Source organism: Peromyscus leucopus, chromosome 16_21, assembly GCF_004664715.2.
Source record: "Peromyscus leucopus breed LL Stock chromosome 16_21, UCI_PerLeu_2.1, whole genome shotgun sequence".
NCBI classification, from domain to species: domain Eukaryota; kingdom Metazoa; phylum Chordata; class Mammalia; order Rodentia; family Cricetidae; genus Peromyscus; species Peromyscus leucopus.
The window spans coordinates 57,083,001-57,097,826 of NC_051084.1; the positions used below are offsets into that span (position 1 = coordinate 57,083,001).

Below are 14,826 nucleotides of genomic sequence, written 5' to 3' on the forward strand. Positions count from 1 at the left end.
GAGACAGAGAGACAGAGAGAGACAGAGAGAGAGAGGGTGGTGGTGGTGGTGGTGGTGGTAGTGGTGGTGGTGGTGGTGCTGGACCTGGACCTGGCATAGGTTTTTGAAACCTCAAAGCCCATTCCCAAGACAAGCTTCTTCCAACAAGGCCACATCTCTTAATCCTTATAATCCTTTAAATGAGTTCCACTCCCTAGAAACTAAGCATTCAAATATGTGAATGAGGCTATGGGGAGGCATTCTTATTAAACACAACATTTTTTATAACTATTTCTTCTCTACTGCCTCATAATAATCTGAGAAAACTTAGCATTTCTTCAAATGTTTGGTAGAACTCAGCAGTGACATATGGTCTAATTTTAATTTGGTTTTGTTTGGCCTGTTGTTGCTTTGTTTATTCATAAAAGACTTATGAATGACTCAGTCTCATTAATTTTTATTGGTGTGTCTAGGTTTTCTATTTCTTCTGATTCTGTCTTGGTAAGAAATATGTGATAATCATTTGTCCATTTCTCTGGGACGGGCAATGTTGTTGCTATATAAGGTTGTTCACAATCTTCCCTCATCGTCCTTTTAATTTCCAGGAAATCATTGTAGGGTCTTCTTTCACATCCCTTGTTATATCCATGCAAGTCTTGTTTCTACTTAGTATGGCTTATGGTGTGTCTACTTTGTTTTTCTCTCAAATAGCCAGGCCTTTATCTTGCTAATATTTTGTGTTGTTTTCTTTTCTTGCTGGTTTTGATCTGACATTTTTTCTTCTTCCACGATATCTCTTGTTTTCTCCTCGCTATTAAATATGGGGTCAGTGTTTTTGTGTGCTGTTGTGAGCGGCAGTGCTGTGCTGTTTATTTCGGGAATCCATGCTTTATTTGGTGTAGAAGTTGACCTCTGTGAGCTTTCTCTTCTGCCTGCTTTTGGGCATCAGCCTTTGCTACAGTGTGTCTCTGTTTTTCAGTTGGAGAAATTTCTATAATTTACTTCCTGAGTTAATATTTGACCATTCTTGCCTTTTCTTACCAATTTTGATTTCAATCTATTTCATTTGGTGCAGGCGTGGCTATCCTGCTTTCTTTGAACCTCACTATATGGAACGGCCTATTGTGTTTTTCACTTTTAGCCTATGCAAACCTTTAGAGGTAAAGTGAGCTAATTTTATAAACAATATGATATTTAAAAAACTATCTTTAAACTAGGGAAACACCATTTTTAAATTTAATTTTTAAATTATTTTAGCTGTGTGTGTATGTGTGCATATGCATGCGTGCGCACTCGTGTGTGTGTGTGTGTGTGTGTGTGTGTGTGTGTGTGTGTGTGCTCGTGCGTGTGCATCCTCCTGGGGCTGGGATTGCAGGTGGTAGTAAGCTGCTTGACATAGATCCTGGGAAGCAAATTAGGGTTCTCTGCAACAACAGCCAGCATTCTTAACTGTTGAGTCATTTCTTCACCCGAGGCACAGGTTTAAACCGAGTTTATTTGATGCAATAATTTCTGTACGAGCTTCTAAATTCAATATCATAAACAGAAATTTTCTTTTTAGGGCTGTGTATGTCTCACTTGTTTGGAAACTGGTCAAATAAATAAAGGAATTCCCAATAAAGGAATCTTCCTTTTACCTATGTGAGTTAGCAAAAGCATCCATCTGGTTCTTTATTATGGTGTCTGTCTGCTCACCCTCCAGAGAATCCAAATATTAGCCTTGCCTCAACCATAATATGGAACCCCAATTCCTCTGACCCCCAATGTTCTTGCCCCTATGTAGTCTATTGTTCACAAAACAATAAACCACTTCAGTTCTAAATGAAAATTATTTCATGTGCCTACTTGCATATTTTCTCATAGCTACACATCTTTCTTGGTCTCATGGCCTTTGGTATCCTGTTGATTTCTGGCTGCTATACATCAGCTGAAACTATGTTCTGTACTTTCTGGTCTCATGATCTCTCCATATGCCTTAACTTTCTCTCTTTTTCTGACAGACATTTTCCTGGCCACCAGAGTTTCCAGTTACATGGAATTACAGTAGACTTTGCATGTTGCCTCCTTTTAGTGATGACAGTCTGCCATTATACTGTCTTCCAAGAGAACTGATAGGGGATTCCCCATAGTGTTGTTCAGTTGATCATTTTGTTTTCGTAACTCTAAGATTAAATTCATCCTCATCCATATATGTATATTTTTCATAGCCAAGTAGAGCTTGATCGATCTTAGTCAAAACATCCCTCCCATGGTCCTGAAGAGTGACCAGTTACACCATAAATTTTCTGGAACCCTTCAGTTAAGAGTGCATTATGAGCTTCCTTTAAGGTTTTGGAGTTTTCCATTTTACTGGCTAACCAGGGAACAATTTTCATGACAGAATACCAAGATATGAATCAGAGTTCAGCAGAAATAGTTTCATAAGAGAACAGATCATTGTGCTCTATTCAAATTTCTTAGGTTGCCGTGACTCTGTGAGATTCATCTTATCTGTGTGACAAGCTCACAGAATTCATTGAACTGATTCTAGGGAAGAGGAGACTTTGCCTGTCTGCTGTCTTCTACTAGAGCAGGTCAAGTACAAACCCAGCAGGGGTGTTGAAAGGGAATCAATTGCTTTTCCACTTGTCTCCCCAGTTAAACTTCAGATAACAGAGTTATCCATTTTTTTCTCTAGTACCAAGAAGAATATTGTTTTCAAATCAATAGAACCCTGTATCTTAATAATTGGCTTTTAGCTTTTGGGATAGCTTAAATATCCCAACATTTACCCCTGAAAGAGAGTGTGCATTCTCTATTTAGGGTGCTTAGAAGTCGAAAAGAAAATTTAATTTCTACTTCCCAGACTCATGATCCATTGTTTCCCATTCAATAAAATGAGACTACCAGCTCCTGAAATGCTTAGGAGCAGAGATCCTTAGGAAAACATAGTAGTAAATATTTTTTAAATCCCATGACATTCTATGAAACTAAAATCAAACAACAGAAAACATTATAATATGGCGAGACCTCACTCTGGCACTAAGGAAATCCATGTGTATCTGTGACATCTGTGGATCTTTTCTCATCCCTCTATTTCTGCTTATATAATAGTGTAGCCAACACACTAAAAGAATGCACATTGGGATTTTTGTCCTGGATTTTGCATTAATTTTTCTTTTTTTAAATATAGCAAGTTACTTTATCAAGTCAATCATTTCAGAACAACTCAACTAATATCCAATAAAATGACCTTCTAATTAATAGAATAAAATAAAACAGAAATAAAAGTCCAGGTGATTGATAGATCTTCAATTTCATTATTTTTTGTTGTAACTGTAATTTTGTAAATGAAACTAGTCACATCTCAAATATGTATTTATGGATGTTTTGACAATGTTTAACCTCAAAATGTCCCTCAAGTTTCTAATATTAACTCATCCTTGAATATTATGTAAACCCAAAAATATTTACACCATTAGGAAGTAGGGAACAACTCACATGAATATATGAAATTGAGGTGTTTATTTTTAAATTGATAGCAAGACATCTTCTATGAGGAGAATCCTAATAAGTCAACAGATCGTCATTTTCCCTAATCCTTTTCCCACAAAATCTTTTTTTTAAACTTTTTATAGAAATAAAATCCCAGTCAGATTATCTTCTCTCTTGTGACCAAATTTGACTTGTTTATTCTTATTTCCATGTTTTCTTAGCTAAATGCTTTGTGTGTGTGTGTGTGTGTGTGTGTGTGTGTGTGTGTGTGTGTGTTTTATATTTTGCTTTGCTTTGTTGTGTTTTTCTTGCTCTTGCTGTTTAGTCAAGGGTGTATTACTATAATAGTCATGATGAAACATGCTTAAAACTATCCTAAATCAGAACCTCTGATGATGCCAAACAACCCAGTCTTCTCTTACCTTAATTCAATTGCCATCATCAAATTTATCTCCACTTGTTTTGTGGTGATATATTGTGTACCCCAATAAAGCTTGCCTGAGGATCAGAGAAGCAGTGCAAGCCACAGCCAACCTCACCTCACCAACTCCTCGGACTATTTCCTCACACTGAAAGTCTCTGGGTCTTCACATGAAGAATTCGTGTCCCACATTGGGTGACAGATTTTGTTTAAATCTTAAATGGCCTTATAATAAAAAAAAAAAAAAAAACTCAGAGCCAGATATTGAGGTCAAAGCTGAAAGATCAGAGAAGCAGGACAGCCAGTTACTAGCTTACCTCTATGAAATCCTCAGCCTCAAGAGAGTGAGTTCCTGTCTCTTCATGCCTTTTATACCTTTCTGTGTTCTACCATATTACTTCCTGGGATTAAAGGCATATGTCATCACTGCCTGGTTCTGTTTCTCTCATGTAGCCCAGTATGGCCTTGACCTCACAGAGATCCAGACAGATCTCTGCCTTCTGAGCAATAGGATTAAAGTGTGTGCCGCCACTGTCTGGCCTCTGTGTCTAATCTAGTGGCTGGCTCTGTCCTCTGATTCTCTGACAAGTTTATTAGGATACACAATATATCACCACATTGGTTTGCTTTTGGATATTGAAAGTCAGGTATGGATCTGTACACTCCTTTATCAAATAGAATGCAAAGTACATACAATGAATCTGAATTTTTCAAGGCATTCTCAAATTGCTTGGAATAGCAAAAGTTCATAATGGAAATTCTGGATGTTCTTTCTTTTAAAAGCAAATCCAAAGTGAAAACTACATTTGGCCTGAAAGCCAAAAACAGAGGATATATTGATAATTTGTAATGTCCCATTGATTTACGAGAACTTTCGTTTTGTCTGGCAAGTGTACTACATGGCCAGATAAGATTGTATCAGGTACTTTTAATAAAACAAGACACTAAAATTACATGAATGGAATGATTAAATTAGCATTTTGTGATTTTTAATCTCACACAGGGTTTATTAAGTACAGCTAGATATCTATTCAACACCCCTATTTAATAGCTGCTACACATGAGCCTTGAAATTACCTACTCATTCTGTCAGACTCTGGTTTGCCTGAAAGGATTTTCACAGCAATATTAGCTTCTGGTGGAACTTGGGATTGACTGTAAATTCCCTTTCAGCCATAATCAAACTCATTAAGAACCATGGCGTGGTATTAGAAAAAGTAGACAGCCATCTATGAGTGCTTTTATGACATTCATATGCTAATTTGTACATTTTAATAAGGTGTTTTTGGTTTAATCCTCTGCTGTGTTTTGTAGCATTTGTCATTTCTGTCTCCTTTGTATAAATTAGTCAAATACCACCACCTAGCAATTATCCCTTATATGGATAAGATCCTGTGACACCCTGCAAACCTCATGGACCTCATGAAGAACACACTTGCATTTGACCATTGACTTGTTTCCATGCAAAATGCAATAATGTTTAAGATATCTGGCGTTGGAACTTCAACTTCTCATTTCTCTCATCAGCACCAATCACAGATCAGATAACTGGTTATCAAAATCATTTGAGTGAAGGAGCAGGTGAATGAAGCTCTAAAGATGAGTCTAATGCAGTGGCCTGCATTCCAGCCATCAGACACAAGATACCTTGGAGTTACTACATGCTTTCTCTGCTTTGTTTCCAGATTCTTCCCTTCGTTTCTCTGAGCACCACCTCTTGGTAGCTTCCAGATCTTTCCAACTCTCTGTCATCCTGGCCTGACCTTCCCCTGTATTTTCCAAAATTGTTTTCCAAACACTTCACTAGCTCTGACCAGCTTCTTCTCCATTTAAATACTTCAATGCTTTCTTCGTGGCCTGAGAACAGTGGCTTAAAATATTAACCCAACTGCAAAACTTAGTTGGCTGCCTTTGACCAACGTCTTCTGCCTCTCTGAACTTAGATCTCTGGGTTCTCTTCTTGATGGCTTTTATCTTGTTCTAGGAAATGTCCATCTTTATTCTGTTAAGCACTTTGGCATGTCCTTTTGCAGACAACTCTTACCCAATTTCTTTTCTCATTATCCTCACTGATTATTTGGAACATCAGTTTGTCAAGGAAGATGTTCCAGTCCCTCAGGACCTATATCTCACAGTACTCTTAAATTACCCAGTGCAGCACACTATAAAACTTTTTATTTCTTTTGCATATCATTCGTTGTTTAGTTTTTAGGAGCTGCTTTTCCAAAATATGAGCTGTGTGATGTGTTGGCCAGTTTTCCCCCTCAGTCACATTATCCTGTTTCTGTATTCTGAAATCTACCTCAAGGTCTTAAATTTTCAATGAATCAACATGTTAGGGATGAGGATGCTAGTTATAACTGGTCTTATTGCTGTGACTCAATACCCAACAAAGTCAACTTAAGGAAAGCAGGGTTTACATTCAAAGGGATCTAACCATCAGGCCAGGGAGGAGTGGTGATAGGAACAGGAGTTGCCTCAGCTTCTTGTATCCAGTCAGGAAACAAAGCAATGGACACACTGCTCAGCTTCCCTTCTCCTTGTCACTCAGTCTAGAACCCCAGTCAGTAAGTTGGTGCTAATCACATGGCGGGTGGGTCTTCTCAGCTTAGCTAACCAAATCTAGACAATACCTCACAGACGTGTTCAGATATTTGTTGCCATTATGATTCAAAAGAACATCAAGTTGATAATAGCAACTAACCATCATGATGAAAAATACATAAAATGAAGTAGAAACAAAAAAGTGGGTAATAACATCTCATGATCTTCAATGACAAACATTCAGAAGCCTTGACTGGGATTCATCTTTCAGGCAACTGTTACCTTGTGCTCACTGGCTAGCCTTTCCCCACTGGGACATCTCATGCTGTCTCTCTTTCTGCTTTGCTAGTTGATGGACAGTGGCAGGAATGGAGTTCATGGAGCCACTGCTCAGTGACGTGTTCCAATGGGACACAGCAGAGGAGCCGGCAATGCACCGCGGCTGCTCACGGAGGCTCCGAGTGCAGAGGACCCTGGGCGGAGAGCAGAGAGTGCTATAACCCTGAATGTACAGGTAAGGCCACTTGCTCTGTGCAAATGACACCCGCAGCTCATAAAACCTCAAAGCGCCACACCAAACAGTCATAAAATGAAAGCTAATTATGTATTCATATGTACAAAGCCAACTATGTTAGGTTTTTCTACTGCATACTGTAATACTAAAGTCAGAAAAATCTGGAGATTCTGGGATCGAATAACAACTAAGTTAATGAAGTTTAGCGCTAGGCTTACAGTTTTTAAAAGTAAGTTCCCTGTGCATCTGAAGAGTCAGACACACTTATTTAATGGTTCTAATCACAAAACGCACAGTGTTTGACCAGTAAGTCAAATATTTGGACAATGTTTATTCTTGACAGCAGATTAATAAAAACTGAAAGGATCTTAATATCTCCAGACTTACACCTTTACTAAAGCAGTGCATGCTGCGACCGCTGTTAAGCGAGACCCGTTTCTTTCAGCCAATGGTCAGTGGAATCAGTGGGGTCACTGGAGTGGATGTTCCAAGTCCTGTGATGGAGGCTGGGAGAGGCGAGTGAGGACTTGTCAGGGCGCAGCTTTAACAGGACAGCAGTGTGAAGGAACAGGTGAAGAAATAAGACGGTGCAGTGAGCAGCGGTGCCCAGGTAAGAAGGACCTGGGGTGTGTGTGTGTGTGTGTGTGTGTGTGTGTGTGTGTGTGTGTGTGTGTGTGTATGTGTGTGTGTGTGTGTCCTGTTGAGAATGGCACTTCCTTGGTTAGAAGACTGAATCTAGTAACTGGCAATACACTTGTTTTAAAATAGTATGTGATAACTTCTCTTGGTATGTCAGAATAGTCCTGTAAGTTTTAATTTATTTGTTGTAAAGTGACATTGAAATACATGATAGTCAAAAAGTATCCACAAAGGAGAATAATTAGGTTGGGTATGATTTATATCATTGCAGTATATCTTTCTACTATTTTATGAAATTTTCTTATTGAGAATACAAAGGTGTTCTTAAATCTTAATACTTTGCTTAAGTATTAAGTGAATAAAATGAAAAGGTATTGTTGAAATTCATATGCTTTCATTTTTATGACTGATTAATGTCCCCTTGATGGATGACCTTAGACATCTCAATTTACCCATCCTTGTCCAATTTTCAGTCATACAAAAAAAACACTATGGGTAAAATATCAAATGTAGTGGCTAATGAATGTGGTGTGCATGTAAGCACAAATGATAACATGGGCCAGACAGACACTGTCCAGACTTGAATCATTTCCAGCAAAGACTCCTTTAGAGTACTAGATTCTTTCCTTAAAGTCATTGTGACACACTGAGAACTCAATAAATAAGTGAAAATCACGATTTTAGGATGATACCATAGGTGACCATTGACACAAACATGCAAGAGAGTGATAAGTTGGTCTTATAATTGCCCAGTGAAATGAACTCAGAGAAGGCGAATGCCCTGTTGTGTTTATCCCATAGATGTGTTGGTTTGAGTTGACTGCAATTGGGATGGATGTAGAGTCACTTGGGAGACAGATGTCTGGACTGAGCATGTCAGTGAGAAATCAGATCTATTAGGTTAACAGAGGTGGGAAGACCCACCCTGAGTGCTGGACAGGATACAAAGGAGAAAGCAAAGCAAGCCCCAGCATTCACCTGCCCCTGCTTCCTGATTGTGCTTACAATGTGACCAGCTGCCTCAAACTGTAGCTGCACTGTGTGCCGAAATAAACTCTGCCTTAGATTGCTTTTGTCAGAGTATGCTGCCCCAGCAAAGTGTTCATTAACTAATGCAAAAATTTGGTATAAAGAAGTAGTGTCATTGTTACCATGAAACAGACCTTGCAGTTCTGAGGGCTTTGGAACTGGTTAGTGAGAGAAATATGGAATAGTTTTGATCTGTTACCTAGAAGAACCCTCAAAAGTGTAAACATAGCATGAGCCCCACTGATGTGAAGGTAGAAGAGTAGAAGATGAAGAGAAACGTGCACCGTAGAAGCCTTGCCCATAGGTTTCGGAGGTGAACGTGGGCACCATCAGAAATTGGATAATATTCTGCATGGCTATGTGTTCAATGATCTGGCTGTAGTGTGTCCGTGCTGTGAGTAGAGTGAGGCTAAATGTATTAGACGGATGTGTTTGTTGGAAGGAACTTCAGACAGGATAGCCTTCGGCAGGCCGGGCACTGCTCCTGCTTACTGCAGTCATTCAAGTCCACAGGGAGAAAGCCAAAACTAAATGAGAGTCCTAGGGATAAAAATGCTTTCTATCCAAGCCTGGCAACTTAGATTCTATGACAGGACCCACAGTGGAAGGAGAGAACCTGCTTCTCACAATACAGCATGCATGTCACTGCACTTACATATATATAATCATAGAAACTCATGCACATGCACACATACACATACACACACACACACACACACACACACACACACACACACACAGCTACCCAGGAAGCATACACAGACACACACACATAATAATAATAATGATGAAACACTCTTAAGTAAAGCAGAGTGATATTCAGAACCGTGTATTTAGATGATGAAAAGTATATGGACAAGTTTAAAAATAATGATAAGAAGAATGTAGACAACAAAAAAAAAGTTGTCTACATTCTGTCAAAAGTTCAAAAGTTCTGTCATTGAATTGTTGAATAGATTAGTGCCACTAAAGAGTGACTTGACATTCTAAATTGGGACAGGAGCATAGGTTTCCTGAGTGCAAGACTTTCCCCATCAAAGGCTCCTTCCAGTTAAAATACAGTTTCATTTGAATGAGCGAGCCTAAACTAAAAATGTCACTGAAAGGATTCCTGCTCTTTGAGAGCACCTGAATTGGGGCGTTTTCATTGGAATCAGCTCACAAAAGTTGATGTGTGTTTCAAGGTACTCAGTCTCTGTCCTGAGCTGGCAACCCAAACTTGGCAGAATCACTTTGTACTGGTTAAGGAAATTTGAAAGATGCAAGATTGGAGCAGTCACAGAGGCTTATGCCATGATGCCTGAGAGCTGATAAACCCAGGCAGTGTGTCAATTTGATTACCTGCAAAGAGGTCCTGAGAAGCCACTCCACGAAGCTGTGATGGTAAAGCCAGTGTTGTAGTGGAGCCCTCTGGTGGTCAGAGATGCCAGAGATGCCATGGGACCTCCAGCAAAGAAGGTTGTAGACATGAAGCAGGGAGGAGAGAGACTAGGTTTGCTACAGGGAGCAGGGCTGGAAGGGCAGGGATGCTCAAGCCCTTTGGAACTCCCTAAGTAGAGCTGCAGGATTTATTGTCTGAGCTTGTGGGTTTCCATCTTGGTTTGCCTGATTGTTCCATACTATCCTTCCATTCTCTGCTTTATAATGTGAATACTTCTCCCTGCTAGATTGTTTTGAAAGTGTGTATTTCCTTATTTTATAGGTGCTCACCATTATGTGTTGCCTTGAGTCTCCAATGACACCTGGATTTTGTTATTTTGAACATATTAGGACTGTTTAAAATTATGAGACCTTTGAAGTTGGACTGAATGCATTTTGCATTATGAGATGGTCATTAGCTTATTGTGACAGGAGGTGGATGTTATGTATTAAAGGTGGTGTGTTCTGTGTCTAGGTGACAAATGGCAGGCTTGTGATGACTTGTATTTGTCAACTAGACAGGAAGAAGAATCACCTCAGAGACAAATCTCTGATCATGTCTGTGAGAAATTTTGTAGAGTAGATTGTTGTAGAATATTACTTAAAGATATGTCACATTTGTTTATGCTGTGGAATATTTGCTTAATGATGCAAAGATGTATTGCATTCTTTTATGTTGCATTTGTTTAACTCTGTGAAGCTGTGCTACTTTGTCTGTCTAAAACACCTGATTGGTCTAATAAAGAGCTAAATGGCTAATAGCAAGGCAGGAGAGAGAAATAGGTGGGGCTGGCAGGAAGAGAGAATAAAAAAAGAAGAGAAATCTGGGAAGAAAGATCAAGGAATGAGGAAAGGAGTGGAGGATGCCAGGGGCCAGACACCCAGCCAGACACCCAGCCAAACATGGAGTAAGAAGGAAAAAAAGGTATATAGAAATAGAAAAAGGTAAAAGCCAGGAGGCAAAGGATAGATGGGATAATTTAAGAAAAGCTGCCTAAAAATAAGCCAAGCTAAGGCTGGCCATTCATAGGTAAGAAAAAGACTCTGTGGATTTATTTGGGAGCTGGGTGGCAGGCCCTCCAGAGGGCAAAGAGTAAAAACAACCAACTACAGTAGATTATTTGGGGTGGGAAGATCCACTTTACCTGCCTGACCTAATAAAAAGAAGAAAGGACACCTACCACACACTCCCTCCATGCTTCTTGATTATAAATGTAATGTGACAGCTACCAAGATGAGCTGAAAACCTGCTATTCCTTATATTACCTTTGCCAGGGCCTTTTGTTACAACAGCAAGACAAGCAACAATGCAAAAGTTTCCTGATCTCCCTGTTCTGGTCACGGGTTTTTGGTGTTTCTTTGCAGTGTAGAAATTAATGATTTATATCTAAAATGACTATGACCTCAGTTTAAAAATGCAAGTATTCTAAGAGTTACCCAGTAGTCAAAACATTGTGTTTCTCCATAACTAAAATGCTAAAAGAACTTTTTCATTTCAATACTAATAATCACATCAGAAACTAGAGTCTTTATTTTTACTCATATTGCATTTTCTTATGTTATTGGGGTGAGTGTGGAGGCCTGCCACAACTCACATGTAGAGGTCAGGGGACAATTTGGGGGAGTTAGTTCCCTCCTTCCTGCTTGTAGGTACTGGGAGGTCATCAGGCAAGACAGCAAACACATTTTACCCAGGGATCCATCTCTCTGGCCCAGAAATGAATTTCACGTTTTGCAGTTTGTCAGCAGGTCTTCTGTTGGCACGAGATCTAAAATTAACTTTGCTAATTCTTCAGGCCATGTGAATTCGGAATGATAAGAGACAAATAGCATGCAGCACTCTGCTACGAAGGATGCCTAGGCAGATTAACAATGAAATCCCTGCACTGCATGAGAATTAACAAGCTTTAAACAAAAACATTTGTTTTGCCAAAGGAGAAATTTCATTAGAACAGTAAAGCATGATTAAGCAAGACCCTCTTAATAGTTGAAGGTATCTGAACCAGTTCTAGCATATGAAGCTTGTTAACTGTCCACAACTGCAATCTCATCTGCATAGGAAAAACAGAACAGCTGCGATCAGATTTACAAAGATTGCCACCTGCTGTTTGCAAAACATTTTACAGGTCGGTTTGTAGAAAGAGTGCATATTTTTCCTTGTTACGTTCATTTGTTAAGGTTCATGACTTAAGACAGGTCAATAGATTATCACATAAAACCAAAAATGATTTTAGATGATGCTGTGTTTCTTGGTATTAGCATTCCATTTCTCTCTCTTCTGGAAGGTGATTGGGAAACAATGGCAATGTTCTCACTGATATATAGTTCCCTGGTGAAACCTACTTCTTGAGTCAGCCAAATAATTTTTAAGATTAGTGCTTTCACAGTGACAAAAATGTTCCATTTACAGACGTAGCTGTATCAAACTTTTTTACTATAATTTAACCTGATACAGTTTGTATTATGCATTAAAAGGTGTTCCCAACTATTAATTTCAAAACTTTGCGCCTCTGTTGAGGATAGGATGTTTTTATCATAATATTTGCTGTATCTATTCACTAACACCTCATATGTAGCCATTTTATCAAAAAGTGGTATTTATAAGTAATTATTTTACAGTTTTACAGGAGAACTGACATACACTAAATTCTAAGTCTTAGGACTACACAAACCCTGCTTGACCCCTCATCATGGTCAACATTCTTCCTTTTGTGAATAGTGGTCATAATTCCAGTCAAGATATTGCTTCAAATCTACACATTGAAAAAACATATTGGGGAAGTGTTCATATCACCCTAACATTTATGAAGGTGTTTTCATTTTGTCGATAACAAAGCTTCAACAAGTATTTCTTTTAAAACAGTATTTTTCCCAGTATTATTTTTAATAATTCTCATTCTTGATTTCTTTTTGCGGGGAGAGTGGTCCTGGGAAGAACTAGTATTTATTTTTATGCTTCACTTAATTTGAATTCAAAAATAAATTAATCAACCTTGGCCAGAAACCCTCTGTTGTCAAAAAAGAGAGAAACATATACATATTTTGATAACTAATGAAAAGTAATCATCTAGATTTAATCAAATGCTATTACATTATCTACAAAACATATCAAAAGTGCTCATCAAGATTAGGATTTTTCTTTATGGGTAAACAGAGTAGGACAATGCCAAAACAGCATCATTGACACCACCACCACCCCTGCCCCATAAGATGTTTCATTTGTTTTCCTAAGAAAGGAGAACCATAGAGACCAAAACTTAAGACACTACTGGTTGTGAAATAGAATCACTCCAGGGGAGATAATGAAGTATCCCAATTTTTAAATTGGTCTAGCTCACCAAATAATGATTTCACGTATGTCAGTTTCATCATACACCCTCAGGCTCTGATGGGTAAATGTTGGGATGGTAATAACTTCCCTGACTTTGCTCTCTATTACAATGTGAAACATTCATTCAAATTTATATTTTTCCCCAATTTTTTTCCTGGCCATTATACAGAAATCAAATATTACTAATGGACTGACTAGACTTAACTTTTTGGCTGCCTGGGGACATTCTTACTAATGTCCATTATTCTTGAGTCACTTAATTACTAAATTGGAATCTTACCACTTCCAGAAAGGTATGACTCTTCATCCACAAATCAAGTTTTCTTCTTAGGAATCACACTTGCTCTGTCTGTGGTGCTGACTGAAGCCTGCTGGTTGACTGTGCTCAGGAACACTAAATGTAAAGGGAGGCATGAGGAGCCAGGGAGCTGGGGAGGCCATAGATGAAGTAATGGTGGTATTTTTCTCTAGCTCTCCATGCCAAAGGAGGGCAGCAGTAGCAGCAATAATGCAAAAACATGTCTTCAGCACTGCAGTGTTTTTGGATGAACCTCCTGCACACTGTCATGTTGTAAACAAAAGCGCTGCTTCCCTGCCCATTTACAAGTCATCATGTGGGCAGAGAAACTTCATTTTTGATTTTTTTCCCCCCTCAAGTAAGACCGTCTGACAAAAGGATTAAGGTATAGGACTTTACTTTGTGCCTATATCTTTGCAGAGGACCACCTATATCACTGTTGAAGGAAATGCTTTAAAATATTTAGTGGGCTTCAAATTCATGCAGAATACTTGTAACAGGAAGCCGAGCTTGTTGAGTCCTGACAGAGCATCAGACACTCTGGTTAGGTAAAACTTGTGTGAGCTTGAGAATTTACATTTCTAATTGCAACAAGCTGCTGCTGCTGCTGAAAATGGTCTCCAGATCATCTTTTAGACTGTGCTGACCTACTCAAGTTAAATAATTAGGATAAAATTGTGATTAAAAATGAACGCAGAAATGAAATGTAGTCCTTGACTTCAGCTCCACAGGTGAAAAGTTGACGTACTGCCCAGACACATTGCAGAGTGTTATTTAACTCAAGCTTCTTCACAAAGGATGAAGGGTGCTCTCTGTAGTGTGTTTATAACACAAATGCAGACAAACTCATTTTTAGCTTTTCTGGTGTCAATTTTTAACAAAAAAAAAAAAAAGACATCTCATGGCCATCATTTAAAGAAAAGTAGGACTATAGCCTTTTTATAATAAAGGGTCATTTATTGTCCAATTCTCAGTTCTCATTATTCCTGTTCCATAAAGAGCAAGAAAAGAACTTAATTAGCATTAGAGCAAGTCTGATGTAAAAATATGTAGTGCCCGGAAGCAGATCTAGATTTCTACTTCAGTCAGTACCCTGGTTAGCTTTGGGTCAACTTGACCCTAGCTAGAGTTGTCTGAGAAGAGGAGCTGGAATTGAGAAAATGCCTCCCTCAGATTGC

General features: G+C 38.7%; 1 protein-coding gene across 4 annotated transcripts in view; it reads left to right on the plus strand.

Annotated features, from left to right (window-relative positions):
* Nucleotides 1-14,826, plus strand: part of Adgrb3 (adhesion G protein-coupled receptor B3) — a 738,549-nt gene that overhangs the window by 283,876 nt on the left and 439,847 nt on the right. For all 4 annotated transcript variants that reach the window (XM_028868115.2, XM_028868116.2, XM_028868112.1 and 1 more), the window contains 2 exons: nucleotides 6,768-6,932; nucleotides 7,378-7,542. In XM_028868115.2, coding sequence (XP_028723948.1) covers nucleotides 6,768-6,932; nucleotides 7,378-7,542 — 330 coding nt within the window. The remainder of the gene's footprint in view (nucleotides 1-6,767; nucleotides 6,933-7,377; nucleotides 7,543-14,826) is intronic.